Raw genomic sequence first — 25,883 nt, 5'->3', positions numbered from 1 at the left:
CGAGCGACAATCAACTTATATCCTGCTTTAACTTTCCACGGGACCTTCTTCGAGTCTCTGGAAGCTGTACTCCACTTGTGCTGCTTCCCAAGGGTTGGCAGCTTGGCACCGATGTTGCATATTTATAGTATGGTATCTTAGCTCGGTGTTCGAAAATATATCCTGACTAGTCCTTATATCGTGAGCTTGGCTTACATATTGGCATGTTCAATAATTACTGTTACTTCGCACATATACACTTTCTGCGCTGCAAGCGGAGTAATGGGCAAAAAATTCAGTCACTTCGTACATAAGAACCTTCTTCCATTCGAACAGAACGGTTGAAGAAAATATAGATATCAGTATTTTTTTCGCTACAGTGTATCACTGCGCGCCTTCACACTTTCCGTCTGTGGTGGGAGCAATAAGTAGAAATTTCTGTTACCTCACATGCACCCATTTCGTTTCTCGAGCGGGATAGTAAGTAGCAAATACATATATTACCAATGTCATGCTGCATTTCCCAGGTTCGACTTCTGACAATTCAAGAACGAAGATCCAAACCTGTTGCTGCGCTTGCATGATTTACAACACGAGCATGATGTGCAAATAGTATCACATATCCCAGAGTTTCACAATGAGGAGGTATGATTCAATGATGGCATTAAAATTGCAGAGTACCACTGTAAACTACTAATACTACATCATATGAATGCTATATAACAAACATGAGAAATGAATTATTCTGAATCGAAAAGGGCATCATCTAGTTGTGCCCTTTGTCTTGCGAGAGCGTTTACTGACATTCTGGCCTTCGTGCCATCGCTGAGCTCTGCACGGCGACTTGTTCCGAAGACTTTCCTGAGAAACAGAGATTAATGAAGGACAACTGTCGAGGGTGTAAGAAATGCACCTCGTCCACCATGCCAGGAGTCGCTTGACATTTTGCTGCGCTGTTCGACCAGGGGGCCTTTCGAAGAAGTCTACGATGTTCTGCCAAAATGGTATGTAGTCGAAGTCGCCGTCAATCGAGCGCCATGAGTTCACAGAGGACAGAGCGAATCGCAACTTGTGTCATATTATCACTCTGCAAATAAATTAGAAGTTATTACTACTTACCTGACATGATACATAAGCGATCGAACGGGGTGTGACTGTATGCATCTTGATGATTTGCGCCACGTGTGTCTTGACTTTCTTTCCAAAATGTGAATCCTTATTAGTGCGTCGGTTGGCCTGGATCACATTGTCAGTGTCACCATCACCGGCGACCTCCCGTGTGGAAGAGGGTGATGTGAATATGGCTTTGAAGGCCTGCAAAAATGAGAACTTTGTTGAGCTACTCCGGGATGACTGACCTGAAGCAAAAGAGTGCTTTTGAATAGGCCCTTCTCCAGATCATTTTGATCTGCCGTGTATTGTTCATACAGGAATGCTGGCCAGGACATTTCTGTCACAACATAACCGTCTGCGCGATCCCTAATTCCTGTTCTGACGCTGGCAGATAGTTAGTGTTGCGTAAAATTTAAGTGGGATACTCACATTGGGTTGTTCCAATCCAGCTCAGTCGGGCAAAGAAGTCTGCCACACGAGTCGTTGATGAATCCACGGCAGTATTTGTCGTTGGGATTGACCGGGGGGTTGGGCTTAAATTCGCGATTGACCCAATCGGCGACCAGGCTCTTGAGCTTTGAGGTGTCATCCCCTCGACCACTATCGGCCCACTGCCTAAGCTAAACAACGACTCAGCAGAAGGTAAATGGTTTGTGCGGGTAAAGAATACCTTTTTAAGCATGTGCGAGTACTCATCGTACTCCAAGTCTGAAGCCCTGGAGTGAAGCCACGGGAGAGTGTGGGTGAGGGAGATGAAACCGGTTTGCAAACGTTCCTGACTATGATGACGAACCAGTAATCAGCGATCGCGAGGCACAAGCAAAAGAAATACTCACTCGAGAGTTACATTTTCGTCCTCGCTGTCCAAATCGCACCTCCTATCGTTTTCGCCTATTAAGTCTTCAATGTTGTCAAATAACGTGACGATGCGTCTGATAGCCCTTCCTTTCGACATGTAGTAGTTGATCTCCCTAAAATTCATAGTGAACGAACTGAAATAGGTGTCAATAGCATTCATACCTTTGTTTGACTGCATGCCCCGACTCCAGCACCTGTAGCTTTTCCTCTAAGGCAGCAATTTTCCGCCTCTGACGAGCAGCCTCGGACGTCGCCACTGCCAGTGACGATTCCGGAGGTTGGCCCGGGGATGCGTCCTCTACCGCAGCCTGAGACATGAACTTCCACCGAAGAGAAGTGAAGAATTGAGTCTATCTAAGTGGGTAAGAGATGAGGGACAGGACTCGCCAGGTTGATCCTGCTCATGCTTTATATGATTGTCGTCCAGTAATGATCAGAAAAGGCAGCTGCCTAAAACGCCTGGCTCATAATCCTTAAGTCAGTAGCAAATTTTATAAGCTGGAAATGGACATGTCAGGGTGAATAAAGCGCGTTGACGTTAAAACTGGACGCTGAAAATGGCATAAGCGTATCACGGGAGGCAGGGACAACATGCTGAAATCAAATTGCTACTTTTCGCGACCGCCAGTTTGGTATGGTGCAAGGAACGTGCAATTTTTCTAGTGTTCGCTTCCGATGCTAGGCTGGCCCGAGCATGGCTTCTAAATGCGGAACACAAGCAGACAGAATTGTAGCTGTTGATCAGACACGCCGAGGGGTATGATAGAAATTGAAAGCCTACTAGTGAGAATGAACGGCACGTCCACCAGTTCACTGATGACAACTCGGGAAACTGGTGTGGCGTGTGTTGAGATTTGAGAAGGGGGAAGTCCTTCAAAAAAAAAGAAAGGACCGCTGCAGCTAGTACTAGGCATGGCGGAAGGTTCTGCCCAAGTATCGGAGGCCGTACCCTGTATGACATGGGTCTAGTGTTGGCAAACAGAATCATGATGGATCCTGTGGGACACTGAGAAATTTATCAAGACTATGTCGACGACAAAAGAAAAGCGAGAAAAAGGCACACTGCTCACAAGATTATAGGGCACCATATCATCCCCCCGCATGAGAAAATCGTCGTCTAGCGGTTGGGAGTATCTATTTGTAACAGTCCGGCGAGAAAGTCAGTCACACGCTCAAAACAAACTTCACGCTTACCGTCGCCAAAGTCAAGCAGATCGTCCGAGGGTCAGTCTCATGCTCCTCTCCATTCTTATCCAAGGACCGGTCAAGTCGAAATGCAATAACTTGCTCCACGCCGGAGATGGTAGGTTTGAAGAGATGACTGAGGGAAATATTGACACCGATGATCATGTGGGGGTGGATGCGAGTCTAAAGAGTATTTTCAGCCTCTACATGCTTGTCATACGACGTAGATTGCAAGGAGTCAATAGATAGGGTACACAATTAATACTACAAATGAGAGCGCAGTGTCCCGCGCCACGATCTGATAGCACTGGTGAATTGATTGAGGGAGAAATGTTCCCAGAGTCTCTCAGCGCCTGCTACGCGAGATTAGTACGATGGTTGCAATATAGCAGAAAATTAATTACCTCAGTTATCGTCAAAAAGTTCTTCGTCCGAACTGGTGGTGCTACCATCCGAGTCCAGGACAGTCACTACTTGCAATGATCAATTAGCAGTGGTATTGTTTTTAAGCAGACAAACGTACGTACACGCGATATTTTCAAAATGATCAAACTCTGTGTCGGCAGCAGTGAACGACATCTCATCAAGCTCGTACGCGGCAATAGTACAATTTCTGTGATCGTTGAGCTCGTCAGTTGTATGACTAGCAAGCGACTCGCAAGCGGCTTCAAATGGTTCCGAAACAGCATTGACGTATGTTTCAGCTTCACTCTTAGCAGTTACATCAAGAAACATGGAATGTTTCTGGACCGCGTCGACGTGCAAAGCAGCTGCTATAGCATGCACGCGCCTCCATTCAATGTCAGCTTGGATCGCGATCACGGCATGGGCGAGGGCCACGGGGGTCAGGTTCTTCAATCTACGTTGCAATCGAGTGCTTTCCTGGACCAACATTTATAAGCAATACAACATATATAGATAGACATACCCTTTGATCACTCGGCAAATCCTTGGGGCGAGTGCACCCCGAACACTCCTCACCACAGAGGCGCTCTATTACGTTGGGAACACTTCTTTGGTAGGGCTTGGGTCTTTTCTTTGCGCTCTTCGCATAATTAGACAGGTGGTGAAGTATCGCGGGAGGTGTAATAGGTCCGATGATATCATCATCGGATGAATCGTAGGGCGTGTCAGATGAAGGCGGTGAAGTTGGAGGTTTGATGGGTATAGTTCGCGAGACATGACGGCTCGGAGTCCTAGAGAGACTCGGAGTCGGAAAACTATCCGAATCCTGCTTCAGAACAGGACCGATAGTACGTGGACTGCGTCCTTTCCTGCTTTGATAAACAGGACTAGACTCCCTAATAGGACAAGTAATACAGGCCATGCACAAATTCTAGCCGTAGTAATTTCAGCAAGTGACAGCAGTAGGGAGGTGACTGAGTTTCAAAACAGCTATAACTTCTTATATCGACATTCTCATATATAGTACTTACTTATACTCAGTGAACGTTTGGATGTTTGAACATTGACACCCAAAAAGGGAGAAATTTGATGTGGCTGCGAACACATCACAAATCACTGAGTTCGAATGACTCGACCGGCCCCATGTAATTCAGATATATAATAAGATATAGTTTGAGGTTCTGAGTCGGGAAGCTGGTACTTTCGACTTACTTTTACGGGAGTTCCGAGTCTGCAGCTCCAGACTGAACAACTTGGGCCATCATCCAAGTCATCATGTCGAAAGCAAAGGACAACCTGTGGCAGATTCACTAGCAAGTTGAGGCAATTCATGTGGCCGGCCTGCAAGAAAGCTCCGAGTCCCACGACTGCTCTACCCTGACCTGGCAGCCTAATTGGGACGTCAGGTCTTCAAACACATGACGTAATTCGAAAGGAAGTTGTCGTGCCACGCTTTCTTCAGCGACCCGATCATTCTCGTTACTCCTATGGCTGACAAAGGGCTAGAATTCTTGCAGGGTGTGTCCCGTTAGCTTGCAGGCATGGAAATGCGGCCATGAAGCTATAAACGAGGTTACTTCCGAAACACTGCGTATATGGACGTTCGCACCAACATGGCACAGCTTCTCAAACATCAAGACGTACTTGCAGCGCTTTTAGACAGGATATCCGAAAATCAGAGGTCGGCCGCCAGCTTAATGCAGAATGATGAACAGCCTGAGAAGGACAGTGAAAGGAAGGTGAGTGTTTTCAGTGTCTGTATTACTGTTCGCAACACTTACATAATTCTTAGAAAGAAGTTGATCGAGTAGACGAGGTTATCCGAGCACAAGCTACTTGCAACACTCACAAGCGGAAGCTTGATGATGTCAATATCGACTCCAACAACGATCCCAACAAGGAGAATATCGCTCCGTGTCGTGTGCCCAAGCAGCTGTCTCTGCCCGGTGCCCCCATCAAACGTATCCGTCGTGAGAAAACGGGCACTGAGTGGCAATTGGTCTTCGATATCCTCAAGTATGATGAGGAGATATATGGGAAGCGGGATGAAGGCCTTTAACTTGAAGAGCTAGTAACAACGTCTTACTGTGACTCCTCATCGGATATCATGATTTTGACTTGATGGTCTGATGGCGAATCGTGAATGGTCTGCTCTTCGAAGTTTCAGCGTTCCGACGACTCGAGGCCCTTGTATCGTCATTCTAGAATAGAAGTCGAGCTCGAAGACTGGGTAGAGATACACGTACGTTCAGCATCGGGTTCTGTACTCGTTCAAAACAGTATTGTCTTGGGGTGCCTTGGGCAACATTGAATGTTGGTATCCTCAGGTGAGTCGCGCTTCCGTCGCTTTGAACAGGGATACTTCTGACTTCTAACTTCTCGTCACAGTAGCATCATGCGGCCCTTGCTCAAACCGCTCTTCCGACAGTATCTGATTCATTGACAACCGATCCACACTATCACTGTCGTTGAATCTACTCCTCCACGAAGCGCTCCTGTGAAACAGCTCTAGCCTCTTATTTACAGAGCTGAAACTCTCAAGACCAATGAAACGCCAGTAACGGCAACATCGCATTCATGACACAAATGAGTCTGCGGGTAACTGATTGTTCTTTTTTCGTCCTTCGCTCGCTTACCAGTGCTTACTATGTGAATACACTCCTACAGGCTGCATTTGGTACTATCGGTTCATCAAACGTTCAATGTTCAAACTTTGAGTTTATTCGTCGGACATACTTTGTACGTTACTCGCAAGTGGTGGCTTGATTAGGGATAACTCAGGATTTTGCCAGGCGTTCATAAATGCAGTACGTTAACATAATATGATACTCGTCGACTGTATATGGCAACTTTCGCTGTTGTACCGAAGCTAGGAGCGCTGGCCGCGGTCCATCAACAATTTGAATCCCTTTCGTTCTGCCCGACACTGGTACGAAAAGCCGTCAGGAACTACTACCAGTATGTACTATATGGAACGACTTTTAGCACTCGACAATGCCAACGTCCGGAATGACAACGACCTGGACAACGGTAAAGACTCGGACTCGGATGACTCGGACAACGTTTCCTACCTGGTCTATCGCCCCCTGCGACACATCACATAACGATGACCCGAAAATCATATTCTCTCGGTGCTGGTACTGTAAGCGAGGTAAGGTACGTATCTTCAAAGTTTGAGGGTCAGAGTATTTCGGAACAGTAACAGGTCGACCATCATGATGACTCTCGTCACAAAACGTTTGTTCTAGTAAGAATACCCCTTTTGCAAATCGTGATCGCTGACTACCGCAATTGTGTTTAACTAGTCACAATGTGTATTTCTAGAAACGTGCTACGGTATGCTTCGAGTCGATTGATGAACCACTCCGAGCCTTACATTTCGATCTGAACCAGGATCTGAGCCGGTGGTAAGTACTAAGGCCTCGCTAAGGGCTCAATTCAATAAACCCTGACCTTACTTACTAATTACTAGTAACGGGAATTAATCCCAACTCTGTCAAACATCCCGTTGTATTCTTTCGACCAATCAAAATATTGAGGGGGCGGCCTCGAGGTAAGCACAACTTTGAACGACTAAGGATCTAGTAAACCATCTATCCACGATAAGATCATAATGGATCTTATTAGATGCCAGTGGCATGACTCGGATATCAGAGTCAACGCCCGCGAGTTTGCTACAGTAATTTTGTTATCGCTTCCCTCGTTCAGAAGAGAGCATTCCGCGATTGACTTTCATCTGCCCAAGCCCGCCGCTGCCTCTAACTTTTATTTGAGCCTGTTTCAGTCCGAAAGGTAAGCACAACAGCTTCAAACCGTGCTATGCATCTGATCACGGACTGATGGTGCCGCACAGTCGATACTTGTAACCAAATGCCTCATTGGCCAAGCTACTCAGGCCAATGGGATTCACAAAGTCACGGAGAAGGTGACCCATCAAGCTACCTACCGCCGCATCAGCCGGCCCTGCAGACTATGGAATCAACGAGCCACAGCTTCGGTCAGCCCTTGGGCAATGATTCCGGAATGCCCCACGCGCCAAGTGCCCATAACTATCATGATTATACCTACTTGCAGGAGCCCACACGTGGGAGCCAGGTCCAGCCCGGTATCATAGCGCCCGATGGTTCTCACTTGCAAGATCCCGCGGGCAGCTACGTGAGCCTACAATCTCAGTTACAGCTTTCTACAGGTAGCACGTTCAATCAGCAGCCTCTCGCGGCCAAGCAGTCCGAGTATCATGTTTCTTCCAACGTTGTCGATAACGTTCACCATGGACCAGCTCCTACTGGCACACTCCTTTATCCGACTTCTTGCGACTCGAGCACGAGTCAAGTGGCTTTTTCCCACTACGGCTATCACAATCCTTCTGCAACTGGTGGCCAGCATCAGCCTGAAGTTTCTGATCTCCGGCCAGCGGATGATACATCTGCCTGCGCTGACCATCAGCCCCCTTACTCGCAGAACCCCGTAGGTGGCGGCTACAACAGTCTAGTCCAGTCGGAGCCGCTGTAGGGATTCATTTCTGGTTGGGCTTGTAGAGACTGTTTTTACCTTACCTTATGTTGGCACTTTTGTAGCTTACATAATCAAGCAATCTTTTCACCAGTTACCAGTATGAGTCTGAGAGATCAGCAAGTTTTTATGATATTTCCTCTCCTCTGAGCCTTGAGCCTGGTCCAGAAACCCTTTAGGGTCGAATAGCAGCTAGGTTCTGCAAGACCCAACACATTGTTCAGACTCACCATCTGAATTGTTGTACCTTCACCGCTGTCCTCTACAGCTAACACCTTTCAGCAAGCTTGCAGCCAGTATCTGCAGGACGGCTTGTCCAACTTGAACGCAACCCAGTGCGCCCCGCAGAGACCAGCTTTTCCCCAAACCTCCTCTCATCCGATCTCTTATGAACCGAGCACGAGTCAAGCGACTTCTCCCTACGGCTATCATCATTTACCTCCTGCAGGCAGTAGCCAGCATCACCCTGAAGCTTTTGATACCGGGCCATCACTCAATGCCTACTCTAACTCTCACCCTCCTTACTCGCAGAATCTTGTGGGTGGTAGCTACAACACACTAGTCCAATTGGAACCGGCGTCTTCTACATCTAGCGTATTTCAGCAAGCTTACAGCCAGTATCCCCAGAGCGCCCCGCAGGGACCAGTGTTTCCCCCAACCTCCCTTTATCCGAACCCTTCCAATCCGAGCACAAGTCAAGTGGCTTCTGCCTATGACTATCGTGATTTGCACCCTGCAGCTGGTAACTCTAACCATCAGCCTTCTTACTTGCCGCAAGATCCCGCAGGTGGCAGCTACAACCATCTAGCACAGTCTGAGCCACTGCCTTCCACCCTTAGCACATCTCAGCAATCCGTGGGCGAGGTTCTTCATGACGGCTCCTCCAACATAGCCCAAAACGCTTCCAATGTGTCAACTCTTTTCCCGACTGCCCTTGATCCGAGTACGAGTCAAGCTCAATCAAGTTGGTCGGCTTTGAGCGCCCCCAGCTCAACCGACCAAGAGCAACCCGGATCTCAAGGTTATAGTGCAAGGATGGACAGGAGCAGACAGGCCCACCGGAAGCTCGAACGCGTCAAACGGGTAATTTCTACCACCTCTCAGCCATACCTTTCCTCAGCACAAAGGCAGGCTATTCAAACGACCACACCTTTGCCAATCAAATCCTTATTAGTCGATAAGGTGAAGGCGGAGGCTTCAAGACTCATGCACGTGTCTCTACTTCGGGAAACCCTGTATCCGACCAAAGACAGAATCGATGAGTTAGCCGATGCGGCGCTCGACGATGCGATTACTAGCCATAGGAATGACGACAACGGTATTCATTTTCCTCATTTTTTATTACATAACTCATGGAGGACATAGCCACGGCCCTCTCGCAATGGAAGTTAAGAACGGAAGGCCAAGGCACTCTTATCCGGCTCAAAGGGATCATCAAACAGGTTCATAAGGACTCCCAGGGCAAGAGTTGTGCTCGGGGGTTGGTGGCTGGAGCTTATGATCTACCCGTTAAGATTTTGTTTAAGAACACGAACAATATTGCACAATCACGCAAAACGGAAGCGTCAGTATTGCTGTTGGATTATGATTTTCTTGATACCATCGTTCAGGTACGCATATAGTATCCCAATGTTACTCTGCTCATATTTAATCTACTTCAGCGAGAACATGGTGGGCAACTCCAGTCATTTCGTGTCCCATTCGGGAACCGTACTGTCACCATCATGACAGAGTACATACTGATCGATCAGGGGTATCGTCAATATATACCCCTCAAGACACTCGATGACTGGAAACCTGGGCTTCGAAATATCTTCGCCCTTTCCGCAGCAGCCTGTGAATTGGAAATACGGCAATGCGCGGAGACCGGCTGGTTCAAACCTGTAGATCTGTACGCTCAGGGAAGCATGATCTATCAGAGAATGACGGACCGGATGGACTCATTGGAAGGAACTGACCTAGAAGAATTTCGCGGACTGTTAAACTTCATGCATCGTTTACTGTTAACAGCCCCAGTGCGCCGTAATAGTTAGGAGTCAGAGTCCCACATTTACGTTCTACAAATCCTCCTGCGAGTCCGCACTCCGTAGCAAATGTCGGAGCAGATTTGACGCCTCGGTAGTTACAAATACATGTTGACCTTATGATCTAAGGCATACTGAAGGTACTAAGGCTGGTTAACATAAACTCGTCGGCCTGATCACACTGCATGATGGAAAACGCAACTAGAATCTTAATTAGGCGGACTCAGTGGTGTAAAAATTCTTAACACGATGAGCTTGATCATCCGGCTTCATCTCAGGCTAGCTCGTGAGTCGCCCACTCGCCGGACACGATCTATTCATATATCAGTACTTCAAACTGGTAGGGGCCCTGTGCTCCCTTTTGTCGAGAGTAGGACGCTCAGGTGACTCCAAGGATAGATTTGGATTAGATGTCATGCGCAGATGCAGATCATCGATCATTCAATATTGATGCATGATGGGTTCAAGTCACGGTTGAGTCTGCTGGCCATGCCCCCTTGGGCGAATCACTGACTAAGCACTCTGAGCCGACTGCAGCATTTTTGTAACCTGCATAAAATTATATACCAGTATCCCAATGGCAAAGGCTTCCAGGCTCATGGCATTCACATTCCTCATCAGGTGCTGTATCGCCTGGTCATGGTCACGTCAATCTCTGGATCACTCTGCTAAGCATGATACTCAAAGTTTTTCATCTCAGATGCACGGTAGCTTTTGTGTCTCTTGTAGGCTGTTTGGAAAGATCGCATGAGAGAGCGCAAGCATCTTGAAGGTGAGTGTAATTTAGCAATCAGATTATCCCAGGGATCTTTAACGACGAGATAGATTATGCTCTCGCATTCTCCATGCACTTCGATTCATATACTGTCTCTTCTGCTCTGCGAACTTGGCATTGGCAGGTCTATACAATTTACCAAACCCGCCGTGCCTTCGCTGTTCAATGCAACCTTGCTCGTGTGCAGTATGATGCGCTACTCAAGTGGCGCATCCAGCTGAGGGCGAAGATGAAGCTGCTGAGACAAGCTCGATTCGTGGAGAACCTCATTCTTCAGCGAAGGATTTTGAAAGCTTGGAAGGTCAAGTTTGAGGAACGCCAAAGGCAGAAGAAACTTGAACACCTCGAGATTCGTCGACTTCGCACTTTCATGACAGGTAAAGTTGACACATCTATGATCTGATTTAGTTGGTTTCTAATATCTTTATTTCACCTAAAGCATGGCACCAGAAACATCAAAGAATACGATTCCGCCGGCTGGCAGCGCAGCAAATAGATGACCTCGTTTCTCTGGCAAGTCGGACGATTTTTCAAGCTTTGAAATTCAGTTTAATTGTATTATAGCAAATAAAGCGGGATGCTTTAAGACTCTGGACCAACCGTGTCATTGAAATCAAGTTGCGGGAACTGGAAGTCAGCCAGAAGAACACTCACACACTAACAGTGTACGCGACCTTCTGCATCTCTATGAAAACGCATCTGACCTTTTCCTCAGCTTCGCCTTCAAGAAGTGGAAGAACATATGTTTGCGCCACGTTGAAGACCTGAGCCTCATGGAGAGTCATCTTGATATCAAACGGGCTGGTCAGTACTTATTCCGAGGTCATCTAGCTGGTCGTTTAACTCTTGCACTGTAGAGAGCGTTCGCTGAATGTTTCATTGCTGGCTGATGGCGGCCCGTGCTCGACGTCACAAACGCGTTACTTTGCGTGAAAAGGAACTCGAATTTGACCGGGCAAATGTGCAGGTTGCTTGGAATAGGTGGAGAGAACGGTACATGGATGAAAAACTTCGACCCCTTGTGAGTTCTGTGGCATCCTCAACAAATCATACCTCCGTAACTCCGAAAACAATAGCTACGCCAGATAGCCATTCAGAATCAAAAGAATCTTATCTTCCGTATGTTTGGTATTTGGCATTCGAAGACTCGGGCATGTTTTCTTTCTTTCTAACAATAACACATATGTCAACACCCGTTCAGTCTCTCCCATCCATCCGCTTCCAAGCCTCACGAACCAAGATGAGGTATTGGGCTATCTGGAGAGCTTCTATGCCGCAGGCACTTCTGGCTAAAAGAGCGCGAGAGACTCATAACGATGCCGTCCTGAGTGAGATTTTTTTTATGTGACGATCATATGCAGTGAATGACCTTCATAATCCAGATCGAGTATTCGAAAAGTGGCACCAAGCCTACAAAACGAAAACTCACTTGAAGGAAATAGCGTGAGTTCTTTCCTCCACATGACTGCGCAGTTTTGTTCAATGCCTTCAAATAGCCATGCTCGCTATCTTCGTTTGCCGTCCGTTAGTCCCGGGCGAGCCAACCCGACGCCCAAGCCCCCGGCACGCACGAGTCGCAGCCCATTTCCTCGTCAAAATACCTGTATAGAGAGCGAAACGGAAGGCTCGGAAGTGGGTCCGAGCCGCCCTACTCGGTCTTCTGTTTTGGTTAGCAGACCTAGCATTGAAACCAAACTCGTCCCGAACCTATTGGCCGCCAGAGTGCTAAGCCCTCAAGTCGGGGACTCCGTGATCCCAGTCCGACGAGATCGAACAAAACTTCCATACCACCATCCCAGGCACCATCCTCACCTGTACGACCCAGGTTCACGGTGAGACGGGCCATCAACCCTGCAATGTCCAGAAGCTTTCGTGTTAGGGAAGTTAGTCCCACTAGGTCAAATTACACTTCCACACCTAGGGAAGAGCCCGAGCGCAGTCGACTCTGGCATGAGTTCAAACACACTGGCATCGGTGATCACGATCTTTTGCATTCAATAGGGGATAGCAATCTTATGATTTGCAGGTGCATTCGATGGATATCTGCGTAAAGATGATTGCTTCCAAGACGCCGCAAGGCATGCACAAAGTCGTTGCGAGGTATCCCACATGAGCGAGGATGAACACATACAAGGTTTTTCGGTCTCGTGTGCACGATTTGAGACCCTCCTGATATTTTTAGTCGCTATCAGGCTCACCCTTTGTGAACTTGCTACAGCTCGCCACCATACGCCACCTCTCGAATGTTCTCCATTTAGCAACAATGTCGGATCACACATTCCACACCATGCAGTAGGTGAACGCTCATTGATACATAGCGCACTTTCTTGGAGCGCTCAATCTTGGTCTAGCTACTCTGGGTACCTGCGAGAAATCCGTGAGGCTGGGTCATTTCTTGGCTGTTCTGCTAATAGTTGGGATCAGCCCAACTGTGCTTCGCGTTTCGTCGATGGATGGAAATTGGTGCGTTCCAGCATAGATGGTAGCTGTTGATCTCACGTTTCACCCCTTAGATACCGCAAAGGATGTCTATAGAACCATAACGATGGAGAAACTTGCTCTGATTCGATTTTTTCTCGAACAGCAAAGGGGATTCACAGCTGCACACCAGAATTGGGAGCGATCATCTACAGTTAATGAAATTCCCCAACAAGCACGACTGGCCAGCTGATTCCTTCTCACAGGACCTGCGCAATCTTATCAGCGTGTTGAAGTCGACTAGCGATAATATACGCGACGTCGCAGATGTGACATCTACTTGCTCTCAAAGTGGCCGTGGTTCAAAAAGGTGCAATTGCACGAAAGTTCATGGCGTCTTGACTCTCACCTGGAGGTGAATGTGTCACCTGTCTCGAGTGTCAGGCATCTGCAACGGAATGACTGTCTGGACCCACGGATCATTCGGCGACTTATTCTCTCTTACCACTTTATGTTTCTGTATACTCTTTGCGTTAATTCAGAATGCACAATGGTTTCCATACATCCCTAAGGCCTTGAAGGATGCTGCAGGAAACCTCCCTCAGGGGTGTGAACTTTCGTGGATGGTTCGTTGATGTGGTTATACTAAGATGACAGGAAGTGAACGGCCTAGACGCTCTGACGGCATCATGATGGTGCCGGGATACTCCGGCTGGCTGCGCCTGGATGCCAGTACTAGTACTAGTCACTTCATGCTCAGGTTCAAGCCAGCGTAGTCACATGCGGCTCTCAGATACTCTCTGGCTACTACTTCTTTTTTTTACAATGGTTTCATGTGGTGCTCAGGGTTGCTCTTGGGAGAGCCTGAGGGTGACAGACAACCGGGGACTGAATAGGCATCGCACAAGTTGCCGCTTTTTCAAGAAATCCAGCATTCTTGCAACTGAGAGAAGACTACAGCGAGCGAGAAATGCAACCTCGGCAAATATAGCTCTGAATCTGTCCGAACCATCATTGCAAGTGAGTAATCTTTCTCTTCGAACGAACGGAGCCCTCCCAGTTCAACGACTGATTCTTAACTCATGTCAACAGAAAATCTTACCGGCGAGGACTGGGCTTGTAAGGGCCCATCTAAGACCAGTTGCCCCTTGCAAACCCATAACAAAGCTTGGATCTGTTGAAACTCGCGTGTTACCTGGTGCCCCAGGACCCGTGGCCTCGCAGCACTCCAACTCGGACTCAGAAAATGAACGAAACGATGTTCTAATGGACTTGGAGGGCCCCGCTTTCAGAAATACATTCGAACTTGAACATAATATCTTGGGTCCGTATTTTGTAGTATATGCATCTACTAATCATGATGTTTGCTGATCACTTGACTATTCAGAGGAACCCGCGCTTCCCAGGAGACGGATTCCGAGGCCTTTTCAAGTCGATGATATTGAGCATTTGGCCGAAGATTTCAACGACGTCATCCTTGATGAAGTCGGTGTCCCGTCACCTTCAATCCGATCCAGAATTCAACGTATCGTTTTAACACTAAGAGACACACTCCAAACTGCCTTCAACTCGTTTGGAATCTGCCGCATATACCCTCGCCGTCCTTCCTTCGAGCCCAATAATTCTATTGCGTCCTCATTACTCGCTAAGTCGTGTCCGACAATCGTTCAAGGACCTGATTCCCAGGTCTTTCCGCCACCTTACCCGTTTTCAAATATGTCTGTCTATCGTCTTATGACCTGGATGAGTTCAGGTAGCCACCGGAAATCGGAGACTGAGGTCCAACGCCTCATCAAAGATGTTGTACAGGCAGATGACTTCGACGTCAAACATTTTGAGGAGTTCTCGGTGAGGAGAAACTTACGAAAATTGGATAGGCATGAGGGGGAAAATTTTACTTTCCCAGATGACTGGATTGAGGCTGACGTCACTATCGACATCCCTACGAAGTCAAGAGAGGAAGGACCTCAAAAATATACTGTTCCCGGGTTTCATTATCGTTCTCTCGTTGAAGTAATCCGCGCTGCTTTTTCAGATATCCAGGCAGGCGCATTCCACCTCATGCCTTTCAAACGGCTTTGGAAGGATCCATTGGACGACCGTCAAGAACGAGTATATGATGAACTCTATGCCTCTGATGCTTGGCTGCAAGCTCAGGACGATTTGCAGAAACTGCCGAAGGAGCCTGGTTGTTCGTTAGAGCGCGTCATAGCAGGTCTCATGTTCTTTTCGGATGCGACTCATCTTGCGAACTTCGGAACTGCGAAGGCTTGGCCTCTGTATCTGTATTTCGGAAATCTGACGAAGTACGTACGATCATCGCCCCGATCTGGAGCATGCCACCTAGTGGGATTCTTACCTTTCGTGAGTCGTCTTGATTGCCAGGTTCTTGTGCAGTTATTGACGTCAACCTGTTATCTTCCAGACGGTGTCAAAGATACGTTGAGCAAATTGTCTCGTATATCAAAGACTGGCATGGCCGCGCTTCATACCCATTGTCGCCGGGAATTGTTTCATGCGTGCTGGGATATCTTGCTCGATGAAGAATTCCTTCACGCATATCGCCACGGTATCGTTCTGAAATGTTCTGATGGAGTACTGCGGAGAATTTTCCCCAGAATCTTCACATATTCGGCTGACTATCCCGAGAAGTGCATTCCTTTGCCTTACTTAAAATCGTTGACCATTCATGATTTTCCAGGGTTTTAATTGCGACAATAAAAGACATGGGCTTGTGTGCATGTCCTCGCTGTCTGACACCGAAAAGCTTGTTCGGTTCACTCGGCTTACTGCAAGACATGAAAAGTCGAATGACAAATCTCCGAGTGTACGCTATGTCGAAAGTTCTCCAGGCGCGTGAGTTTATCTATAAGGGCGGAAATACTGTAGATGGTTTAAAGGTTGAGCACACTCTCGGAGAGGGTTCCTGGATACCAACTATGGCAAGTGCAAGCAGTCCCGCGTAATATTCAATCAGCTGAAATCACCTACTCGTAGAATCAATTTGTCAACAAGCTTGGATCGTTCGGCTTAGACCCATTCCGCATGCTTGTCGTTGACTTCATGCATGAATGCGAATTGGGTACCTGGAAGGCTCTCTTCACACATCTTATCCGGCTACTTTATGCGCTTCCGGGAGGTAATCAGTTGGTTGCAACTCTCGATAGCAGGTATGTAGGGTTCGTATAGAGTACTTATATATACTAACACATCGACTGTCGATTTCACAATAGATTTCGCCAGGTCCCCACATTTGGGAATGGTGTAATCCGAAAATTCGCGAACAATACCTCCGAGATGAAACGGTTAGCCGCGCGTGATTTTGAAGACATCTTACAGGTTTGTTCATTTGGTTTTTATTCAGCTCGCTGACATGTTCTCCATCATCAGTGTTCTATTGCGGTCTTTGAAGGGCTATTCCCCGCCGAGCACGATGCAGTCGTGCAGTCTCTGTTGTACCGATTTGCACAATGGCATGCACTTGCCAAGCTCAGGATTCAGTCAGAGTCCACCTTGACTTTTCTCGACGAAACATTCAAGAGACTTTCCCAGAAATTGCGCAGTTTTCAGCGCGACACGTGTGCCGCCTTCAATACTATAGAGTTACCGAGAGAGAAAGCGGCTCGGCAACGCAGGATTGCTCAGCACTCCGAACTCAACACCACCTCTGCAGAATCAAGCCAACCCAGGGTAAAGAAATTCAATCTCAGCACCTACAAGTTCCACGCGATGGGCGATTATGTGAGAACTATTAGATTCTTCGGCACCACTGATTCGTTCACAACTCAGATGGTAAGTACCTGACGCATTTTACTGTTAGTGTGAATTCAAATCTGGGCAGGGGGAGCTTGCATATAGAGCTATCAAGGCCTTCTATCCGCTGACCAGCAAATTAGATACCCCAACACAGCTAGCTAAGCACGAGCGCAGGCGCCGTGTCCTTCAACGTGTGGCAGAAGCAGGAGGCATATTCTCTGCTGATAGTCAATCGTCCATTGATGCCTCCTCCTCAATATCCTCTGATCAGCATCACCATATCGCCAACAATCGGAGCAACCCGGTCGATATATTTGCATTCCTTCGAGAACACCATGATGATCCGGCTGTCAAGGTAGAAGTAACATCGAAATATGTGCACACCTTACACGTTTCTCATGATTTTCATTAGAACTTTGTACCCAAACTCAAGGATCACATCCTTTTCCGGCTGTGGAAACTAGATATTAGCTATTGTGATCACACGTTCACAAATGAAGAACGCAACACGGTCATCATTCCAAACCACACAATCTACTCACTCCAGACGATGCAGGTACATTATACCACGTATGACCTCAGGCACGAATACGATACTGTCAACCCTAGAACGCATGCTGATGTCATGGTGCTGTCGGGGGAGACAACGCCCAGTCACCCATACTGGTATGCCCGCGTACTGGGTATATACCACAGTAGAAACATGGCTCACCGATGTAAGTCAACCTGTCAAGCAACACCTCAACGTTCTCTGGGTCAGGTGGTTAGCACCACCGCAGAACCATGAATCCGGCTTGAACCGAGCTCGTCTTCCCAAAGTTGCATTTGTGGAGGAATCGGACTCGGACACATTCGGATTTCTCGATCCGTCACAGGTGATTCGAGGAGCTCACCTGATTCCCGCCTTTGCATCGGAACGTGGAACAAGCGCGCTTCGCTACGGGAAATCATTAGCGCGTCCTGAGGGAGAGCTGGATGATTGGGAGGAACATTACGTGGGGATGTGAGCATGTATATTACTTCCTCCTGTGATTTGAATTAACCTGGACATTTGGGTCAGATTTGTTGATCGCGATATGTTTATGCGATATACCCACTTTGGTATTGGAACATCCAGTAATGATTCGCAGGATAACTAGAGATTGCCTTAGCTCAGAGCCACCAGCTGGCACCATGGATATAGACGATGAGGGGATTAGTGATGGTGAAGGTCTCGAAGAATTTGATGATGAACAGGAGGAGAGTGATCATGCATTTAGCGACGAGGAGTTGGGGGATGGAAATGAAGGAAGTGATGATGATGAGTTTGACAACCTTTCTTTCTGAATTTTTAAATTTCTTAATAAGTTTCACCGAGTTCATACGAAATGCGATCTATTGACTGGTCACCGTTATTATATTATCATATTAACTTCAAATGTGAGCGTCTGGACATTTGACGAGCTGTCACTCCCTTTAGGGCAAGACACGTGTACTAATGTTTACACATATTTTGCACGGTGCTTCGCCGTCACATTCAGTGCGCATAGGCTGGTTATCTCCAGTCATGACTGAAGCTCGTTCTGAATCTGTGGTTGGGGATGATTTGAATTTGTGAGTTCTTCATTGTGCTTAATGAACTTTTCACTTACATGTCCAGGGCTCCGATCAGCAACTCTCGTAGCCGTTTGAAAGGCAAGAGAAAATGCTAGTAACTCTGTCAAACATCACGTTGCATCCTTTCTAACCAAACTGTTCAGAGGAAAGCCTCAATCTAAGTGCAGGAAGCTCAGAAGGACTAAGCATCTGGTAAACCAGCTATCCACGATAAGATCATAATGGATCATATTAGATGCCAGCCACGGTGGCAGGAGTCGGATATTAGCGCCCGTGAGTTCACTACAGCATGCTTGTTATCACTTCTTTCAGACTTACGAAGATGTCTCTATCCCAGGAAACCCTGTTTCCGACCAAAAGCAAAAACAATGAGTTGGCTGTTACAGCGCTCGACAGTGCGATCGCTAACCACGGGGATAACAACAACGGTATTCATTTTCTCATATTTTTCATTCCATGACTCATGGAGGACACAGCCATGGTCCTCACAGTCTAGTCCACTTGGAACCAGCGTCTTCTACATCTAGCGTATTTCAGCAAGCTTACAGCCAGCATCTGCATGCCGGCTCGTCCAACTTGAACTTGGCCCAGAGCGCCCCGCAGGGACCAGCTTTTCTCCCAACCTCCCTTTATCCGACTCCTTCTAACCCGAGCACAAGTCAAGTGGCTTCTGCCTATGGCTATCGTGATTCACATCCTGCAGCTGGTAACTGTAACCCTCAGCCTTGCTACTCGCGGCAGGATCGGGTGGCAACGAGCAACTCGGATCTAAAGGGAATCATCAAACAGGTTCATAAGGACTCCCAGGGCAAGAGTTGTGCTCGGGGGTTGGTGGCTGGAGCTTATAATCTACCCATTCAAATTTTGTTCAAGAACACGAACAATATTGCACAATCGCGCAGAATCGAAGCGTCAGTATTGCTGTCGAGTTATGATTTTCTTGATACCATCGTTTAGGTACGCATATAGCATCTCAACATTACTCTGCTCATATTTAATCTTCACTTCAGCGGATCAGGAATGATGGGCAACTCCAGTCATTGACGCGTGCGGCAGACTGCTCTGCCCGCTGAGTTAGACTGAAACAACCTAACGTAAGTATCTCACTTAGGATCTTACGCGATACTGACTATCCGCCAGTGTCAGTCCAAGATTTAGCATTCCCGTATAAACAATACACGGCAGATCAAAACGATCTGGAGAAGGACCTATCCAAAGCACTCTTTTGCTTCAGGTCAGTCATTCCGGAGTAGCTCAACAAATTTCTCATTTTTGGAGGCCTTTAAAGCCGTATTCACATTTTGGAAAGAAAGTCAAGACACATGACGCAAATCATCAAGATACAGTCACACCGCGTTCGTTCGCTTATGTATCATGTCAGGTAAGTAGTAATAACTTCTAATTGATTTGCGGAGTGATAATATGACACAAGTTGTGATTTGTTCTGTCCACATACTACAGCTACCTGCTGCCATGGGTAGAAAGTGAGGCTTCGCCGCTCTCTGATATACGAGACAATTTGCTCAACATGTCTTTGACATTGTCTGTCGTACTGCAAGTGATTCCTACGTATTGCTGGTTGATCTTCACATGAATATTGTATCAGACAGGTTCATGTATTTAATCTCAATAATGCATCATCGGACCTAGGACCCCGAGTGGGCACATCAAACGGTTTGGCGGGAGCTCATACTCTAACTAGTCAAATCCACAGACGTTCGTTACAGTGTTACGTCAGGTATTCGAAGATGTGACGTTGATACCACCAATATCTCCCGACACAGTCGCATCGCTATGCTATACTTCAGTATGTGGCTTTCGTATTCCATTTTGAGCATCACCAACCATGGATTTTCAGGGCACTGCCAGCCAACCCAAAGGTATGGAACATCCCTTCTCTGTCCCTCTGACACTTGCTCATCAGATATGGTACTTACTCACGGGGATCCTTGCATCATCCGCATATTCCAACATGTTTGGTATGGAATATCCTTCAAATGGCAGCGTTCTCTCTTACTTACCTTTGGCTCATATTTATGAGGTTTGTTTGACCTCGCTCACCTCGTCTTCTATGCTGACTTCCTTGCAGCGTGTGGTCGAACTCGCAACCTTGGCCATCGGTGGATGTCGAGTTTTCCACTGGCGATAACTTGCGTCTCCTGGAAGATGCGCAGATGTTAAAGCCTCACTTTTTCCCAGCTATACCTCGCCCAGATGCCTTCCAGCCAAACATGTCATTTGCCTTTGACTTTTTACACGTCGCTTCATACCGTAGACCAGGTGTCACACCAACAATCTTTTACCTTTGATGCGACATTATCGAAACTCATAGGATTTTGCCGTTTAGGCGTCGATCACCCAGATCACATAGTCGGCCCAGACTATCCCGTCCTCAGGAAAAAAAACTCGAGCAGATGAACATATTCCCGTTGCTCTCAACCCCTTTAGGTCCTTGTACTCGAGGTGCTGGCAGTGTCAATGATCGTATCTGGAACCTCCCTCCTAACCCCGAAAAACCATCCCGCCCCCGCCCGAACGTACTAAGAGTATTGAATCGAGTCCATCAGTCTGCCATGGCTGCTGGAAATGTCCCTGGACTGAAGGGCGCTCTCTTCCGGGCAGCTGTGCGGCAAAAACTTGACCAGTATCATGCCACAGGTGTCAGTACTTACCCATTCTGGGACGCCCTTGTCTTCCGGAAGGTATGTTCTCATTGACCCTCTTACGTTCCTAGTTACAACTTGATATATCAATCAAAGGTTCGTGCTGTGTTCGGCGGAAACTTGCTCCTTGTTAGCAAGGGCTCTCCACCTATCAGTGCCGAGGTTATTTACATTTTGAAGATCGCACTCTTCTGCGAAATTATGGAAGGTACGGTCACTTGTTTTCGATTGTTAATCACATCTGACAGACGGGTCAGGTTACGGAATGACTAAGAACTGTGGTGTCTGTACACATACGTTCAAGGCAGACCGTAATTGTGGAAGAACCATTGGTCTTCCTTATCTTGTGAATGTATTGAATTGGTGGACGTGTCTTCCATGAACTACACAGTCGAGGACAAGCCCAATTCTCGAGGCGAACTTTGTGTCCGTGGCTATCTTGTTCGCCATGGCAAAGTGACATGATGGGTCAGACCGTGATTATGAGGGCACGTTTTGTAAGATAACACCCGAGAACCATTGACGTGGCGATCATTAGTTGCATCCCCTTTCGACTTGCCCTCGGTATCAGATGTCCGTGTCAGGGTCATTCATTGACCGAGCGGACAAGGGTACTCGCAACATCACATTTTCACATCTCGCAGCGCTGAACACTATCAAATTATCAAATTATTGAAGATGTCTAATCCCAATTCAACTTCAGTGAGCCTAAGGCAAGCATCAGAGGTGACCATTTCACGCGCACGTGTCCTTGAGTCCCCCCCACTCACAGCCTAGTCGTAGAACTCCAACGCACAAGTATCGAAGATATCGAGGTGGCGCCCAAATTTCAAGGTAGCGATCTTCCCGACCCATACAGGATCCGGGTCGGTCTCAAGACAGACGATGAGCTCTCACAGCTTCGTCGTCGTCGTAGGACTGGTAAACGACTCGAGAAATTTCATAGAAAGCAGAATGACGTGAGTTTTTCTCTTATATTGTATTGTTTCTATTCCGTGCTAAAGGGTAAATGATTAGCTCATTCAATCATTGCTGAAGCCTATGGAAGAACATACACAAGAGGCGAGAGAAGATGAAGCGAATTTCCCTTTTTCTGTAAGGAAGTGCTGCGGAGCTGCCCATCTCCGCTAAATTAATCACGCATTCAGGTCAGGGTTGCAGTCTGGGCAAGTCTCTGTGCCAACTTCATTCTCTGTGTACTTCAGCGTACGTCTTTGCAATATGTCCATCTTTCTTTCGCTAATTATTTCACACTAGTATATGCTGCTGTGTCGTTCGTCTCCTTATCCCTCATCGCAACAGGGATTGATGCTACTTTCGATTTTGGAAGTAATATCTTTCTATACTGGACTCACAAGAAAGCACTGTCAATGGATATTAACAAATGGCCTGTTGGTGGCTCCCGACTTGAAACCATTGGAAATGTGGTTTACGGTGATTCATTCGTTCACTCGGCGGGAAATCATCTCATTTTCTTTCAGGTTCAATGTTCGTCCAGCTATCAAGTCCTTGAACCTGATTGACATTCTTGCAGCATGGCTTCGGTCAATTTGGTTGTTATCGTTGAATCCGTCCGCGCACTCATGGCTCAAGAAAAAGACAACGGTTTTCGCATCCAGGCAATCATCGCAGTGGCAGCTGCGCTTGGTATGTAGCCTGTACTGGAGCCCTTTGCAATCATTTAATAAAATCTCAAATCAAACAGCGGTCCATTCGTTCTTTTCTTATATTGTTTGGCCCTCAGATCAAAGTCTAGCCAAGTGCAGGTCTTATGGGAGGATCATCGAAATGATCTTTTCATTAATGGATTCGGTAAGACGACTCGCCTTCAAGCAATTCGGTACCCTGAAGCGATCATACTCCCCAGGTATTCTGATGTCTGCTGGAGGAAGTAGATCACGATGGTGTTCGTGACCTCGACCCTTGCATTTCTTGTGAACTTACATATTCAACAGGGCTGGATTCTGCTGGCGCTGTCATTGTGCGCTTCATTCATGTACCCCCATGAACTTTCCGCTCATGTGATCGCTACAGATTGGCGCTGGAGTCATACTATGTACGAACAATTTGGATTCTTGGCTGGGAAGTCTGCGCCACACGACTTCCTGCAGCTCATCATCCACAAAGCTATGACCTTCAGCGATGAGATTGAGAAAATTGATACTGTACGGGCGTACCACGTAAGTGTTCAATCCCATTGCGTATGGTTGCATATTGACTTGATCCAATGACGCAGAGCGGACCTGTGCGTGCCATTGGTCTGATTAACTTATGTATTGTGTTTGCTGACAGTTTTAACTAGGACTACATCGTCGAGGTGGATATCGTCATGGATGCTACTACCCCGTTGTGGAAGGCACACGATATTAGCCAGCAGCTGCAGGATAAGATCGAGGTGCTTCCGAATGTCGAGCGTGCCTTTGTGCACGTCGATCATGAGACGACTCATGCCCCTGTAAGTAACATCTAATCACATCATTTTCAACCACTCAATTGCTTGTATTTAATAGGGCCACGTGTCAGTTCTAGCGATGGATTGGTATGGCAACGAGACACTCCACAATGCCCCACTCACCAATATGACGATCGACGGCAAGCCTGTTGCGGCCGTGCAGAACGTCGACAACTTCTCTTTTGCAGTGAGTCATTTTTCATCTCAGCTTGTTAACAAGAGATATACCTCATCGTTTTACGTTTTAGACGAGTGTATGGTGCTGGACACGAAGTGGTCAGTCAACTCTCTTGAGGGTGATAATATCTGCTGATGCCTGTTATGTTATTGGTAGGCTGCCTTCCAGCCCCAAGCAGCTTTGGAGATTTTCTCGCAGGTTGTTCGCAAGGAGCAACTTCATTCTGTCTGAGTGAATTTGGGAGAACACATCGTAATCTGGTTGGACGTTTTTGACGTGTTTGAACAGTGGGCAAACATTCCTTCTGACACCTTTGCACAGGCAGTTGCACCTTCTATGGTGGACCGCAGACAAGGACTTATCGTCAACATTGGATCACTTGCGGGAAACATGTGAGCTCGGTGCAATGATGCACTCTTTTAGCTGACCTTGTCTCACTCTGAATAGCGCTACCCCATGGAATGGATTATACTCTGCAGCCAAGGCGGCAGTTCACGCACTCAGTGACGTTTTGGCTATGGAATGCAAACCCTTCGGTGTTAAAGTCATGTTGGTAACACCAGGTCAAGTCAGGACAAATATCAGTGCTAACCAGGCAGCCACCTTGGAATTATTCCCCACATCCATCTACAAACCTTACTTCGATCGGGTGTATGAACGCCTGGATGGTACAAGCCAAGGGGAGCATGAATTCTTTGCACACTATGCGGTTGCAGAAGTACTGAATCCAGACCCTCCAAGTTGTATATTGCTTGGAGTCAAGTCAGATCTTTTCGAATTCCTCTGCTGGTTCCCTCGTTAGCTTGTCCCCTGGATTTTGAGATCGCGGATGGTGTGGAAGAAGACAGTATCACAAGCGTACCTCGCTCCCGTGTCACTCAGAAACTGCGAAATTTGTGAGTTCTCATTCTTGCATTCATTACCACAATTGAAGTTCCTAATCATCATGGTTCGCTTTTACAACCAATCCAGCTCATTCGGTTCCTTCGTTGAGAATCAAGCGTTCCATCAACCATGCCCTCGTTCTTGAACAAGGTCTTTGGCCGAAGGACAAGCAACGACAGGATTCAAGCAAGTCATTTTCAGGACTCTAACGACAATAGAACTTTACCAGACGGAAAATACGAGGCTGTTTTCTCCTTTGAACTTCACCGCTCCCGCTCTTACCACCTTGTCAAAGGCTCAGACGGCTAAAGATCATGCTGGATTCTCGTTGTTTCGGCCTAAATCTCGGTATACTCCCCCTAACTCTTCGTACAAACGCACGGAGAATCTTCGTGACGCTGATCGCATGTTTTTACGTGCCAAGTCATGAAAATCATTGATAACATTCGAACTAACCGTTGCACAGCCTCTTCTCTCACGACGTTCCCAAAACAAATGGATTTCGCAACCGAAACCTCTAATCCGCCCGCCCTCCTACAAACCTAAACACCTTCGACAACTTCGACACGATGCGAGACCTTCGCGCTTCCCTCTCCCTTTTTTTCTGCCTTTTTTTCTCCTTTTTCATCTCTCTTTTCCTCGCCTTCTCGCTCTCCTTCTCCCTTTTCCTCTCGCTCTCCTTCTCCTTCTCGCTCTCCCTCTCCCGCTTCCTCACTTTTTCGCTCTCCCTCGCCCTCTCTCTCTCATTCTCCCTCATCTCTCTCGCAATCCTCCTACCACGATCAATAGAACAACAACGCTAATCTACTACTCAGAGCTGCGCACACAATCGGATATTGCAACTTACATCTTTCTGAGGTCCCATCGTGCAAAGTAAGTGTTTGCGATTGTGATTTAGCGTCGAGATGCTGATTTAGCATATAGATGCTGATTTAGCGTACGATGCTGTGCGATGTAGAATGACGGCGCCGACTCTTTCCTTTTTCAGCCAGGGACCCTCACACTCCAAAGTCTAGAATGTATCCCGGACCGGAAAACAGGTAAGCCTCTTACTCGTTTTCAGCTCATCCCCGACCAGCAGACT

At 47.3% G+C, this 25,883-nt stretch overlaps 9 protein-coding genes across 9 annotated transcripts; 6 read left to right on the top strand and 3 right to left on the bottom strand.

The window, feature by feature from the left end:
- Nucleotides 1-719: 719 nt before the first annotated feature.
- On the bottom strand, nt 720-2,267 carry F5891DRAFT_959089 (uncharacterized protein; the record flags this gene model as incomplete). The annotated part of the gene is made up of 8 exons (XM_041375620.1): nt 720-840; nt 893-1,047; nt 1,162-1,293; nt 1,338-1,476; nt 1,522-1,712; nt 1,763-1,871; nt 1,929-2,063; nt 2,113-2,267. The coding sequence occupies 8 exons, from the start codon at nt 2,265-2,267 to the stop codon at nt 720-722; spliced, it is 1,137 nt and encodes a 378-aa protein (XP_041221685.1).
- A 1,273-nt stretch (nt 2,268-3,540) lies between these two features.
- On the bottom strand, nt 3,541-4,462 carry F5891DRAFT_1193343 (uncharacterized protein; the record flags this gene model as incomplete). The annotated part of the gene is made up of 3 exons (XM_041367723.1): nt 3,541-3,605; nt 3,663-4,017; nt 4,064-4,462. The coding sequence occupies 3 exons, from the start codon at nt 4,460-4,462 to the stop codon at nt 3,541-3,543; spliced, it is 819 nt and encodes a 272-aa protein (XP_041221684.1).
- A 691-nt stretch (nt 4,463-5,153) lies between these two features.
- F5891DRAFT_1193342 (uncharacterized protein) lies at nt 5,154-5,599 on the top strand (the record flags this gene model as incomplete). The annotated part of the gene is made up of 2 exons (XM_041367722.1): nt 5,154-5,279; nt 5,333-5,599. The coding sequence occupies 2 exons, from the start codon at nt 5,154-5,156 to the stop codon at nt 5,597-5,599; spliced, it is 393 nt and encodes a 130-aa protein (XP_041221683.1).
- A 1,811-nt stretch (nt 5,600-7,410) lies between these two features.
- F5891DRAFT_1193341 (uncharacterized protein) lies at nt 7,411-11,722 on the top strand (the record flags this gene model as incomplete). The annotated part of the gene is made up of 10 exons (XM_041367721.1): nt 7,411-8,007; nt 8,335-9,370; nt 9,418-9,662; nt 9,714-10,067; nt 10,806-10,848; nt 10,902-11,228; nt 11,291-11,355; nt 11,416-11,516; nt 11,567-11,655; nt 11,709-11,722. 10 exons carry the CDS (start codon nt 7,411-7,413, stop codon nt 11,720-11,722), a joined length of 2,871 nt encoding a protein of 956 aa, XP_041221682.1.
- Nucleotides 11,723-12,879: 1,157 nt separating this feature from the next.
- Nucleotides 12,880-13,344, top strand: F5891DRAFT_959155 (uncharacterized protein; the record flags this gene model as incomplete). Its single annotated transcript, XM_041375629.1, has 2 exons — nt 12,880-12,985; nt 13,034-13,344. Coding segments are annotated over 2 exons (417 nt in total), but the record flags the coding sequence as incomplete, so codon positions are not given.
- A 7,313-nt stretch (nt 13,345-20,657) lies between these two features.
- On the top strand, nt 20,658-20,930 carry F5891DRAFT_1193339 (uncharacterized protein; the record flags this gene model as incomplete). The annotated part of the gene is made up of 2 exons (XM_041367720.1): nt 20,658-20,662; nt 20,711-20,930. The coding sequence occupies 2 exons, from the start codon at nt 20,658-20,660 to the stop codon at nt 20,928-20,930; spliced, it is 225 nt and encodes a 74-aa protein (XP_041221680.1).
- Nucleotides 20,931-21,873: 943 nt separating this feature from the next.
- On the top strand, nt 21,874-23,754 carry F5891DRAFT_1055140 (CDF manganese transporter; the record flags this gene model as incomplete). Its single annotated transcript, XM_041362649.1, has 10 exons — nt 21,874-22,010; nt 22,100-22,243; nt 22,302-22,379; nt 22,433-22,490; nt 22,542-22,776; nt 22,819-22,935; nt 22,990-23,096; nt 23,152-23,190; nt 23,319-23,464; nt 23,587-23,754. Exons 1-10 carry the CDS (start codon nt 21,963-21,965, stop codon nt 23,752-23,754), a joined length of 1,140 nt encoding a protein of 379 aa, XP_041221679.1. The 5' UTR covers nt 21,874-21,962.
- A 472-nt stretch (nt 23,755-24,226) lies between these two features.
- On the top strand, nt 24,227-24,716 carry F5891DRAFT_959020 (uncharacterized protein; the record flags this gene model as incomplete). The annotated part of the gene is made up of 2 exons (XM_041375613.1): nt 24,227-24,306; nt 24,362-24,716. Coding segments are annotated over 2 exons (435 nt in total), but the record flags the coding sequence as incomplete, so codon positions are not given.
- Nucleotides 24,717-25,316: 600 nt separating this feature from the next.
- On the bottom strand, nt 25,317-25,664 carry F5891DRAFT_1193337 (uncharacterized protein; the record flags this gene model as incomplete). The annotated part of the gene is made up of 2 exons (XM_041367719.1): nt 25,317-25,598; nt 25,647-25,664. The coding sequence occupies 2 exons, from the start codon at nt 25,662-25,664 to the stop codon at nt 25,317-25,319; spliced, it is 300 nt and encodes a 99-aa protein (XP_041221677.1).
- Nucleotides 25,665-25,883: the final 219 nt, after the last annotated feature.

Source organism: Suillus fuscotomentosus (assembly GCF_016647785.1).
Source record: "Suillus fuscotomentosus strain FC203 chromosome Unknown F5891scaffold_58, whole genome shotgun sequence".
Classification (NCBI taxonomy): Eukaryota; Fungi; Basidiomycota; class Agaricomycetes; order Boletales; family Suillaceae; genus Suillus; species Suillus fuscotomentosus.
The sequence above is the reverse complement of the archived record's forward strand: the minus strand, read 5'-3'. Positions and strand labels throughout refer to the sequence as shown.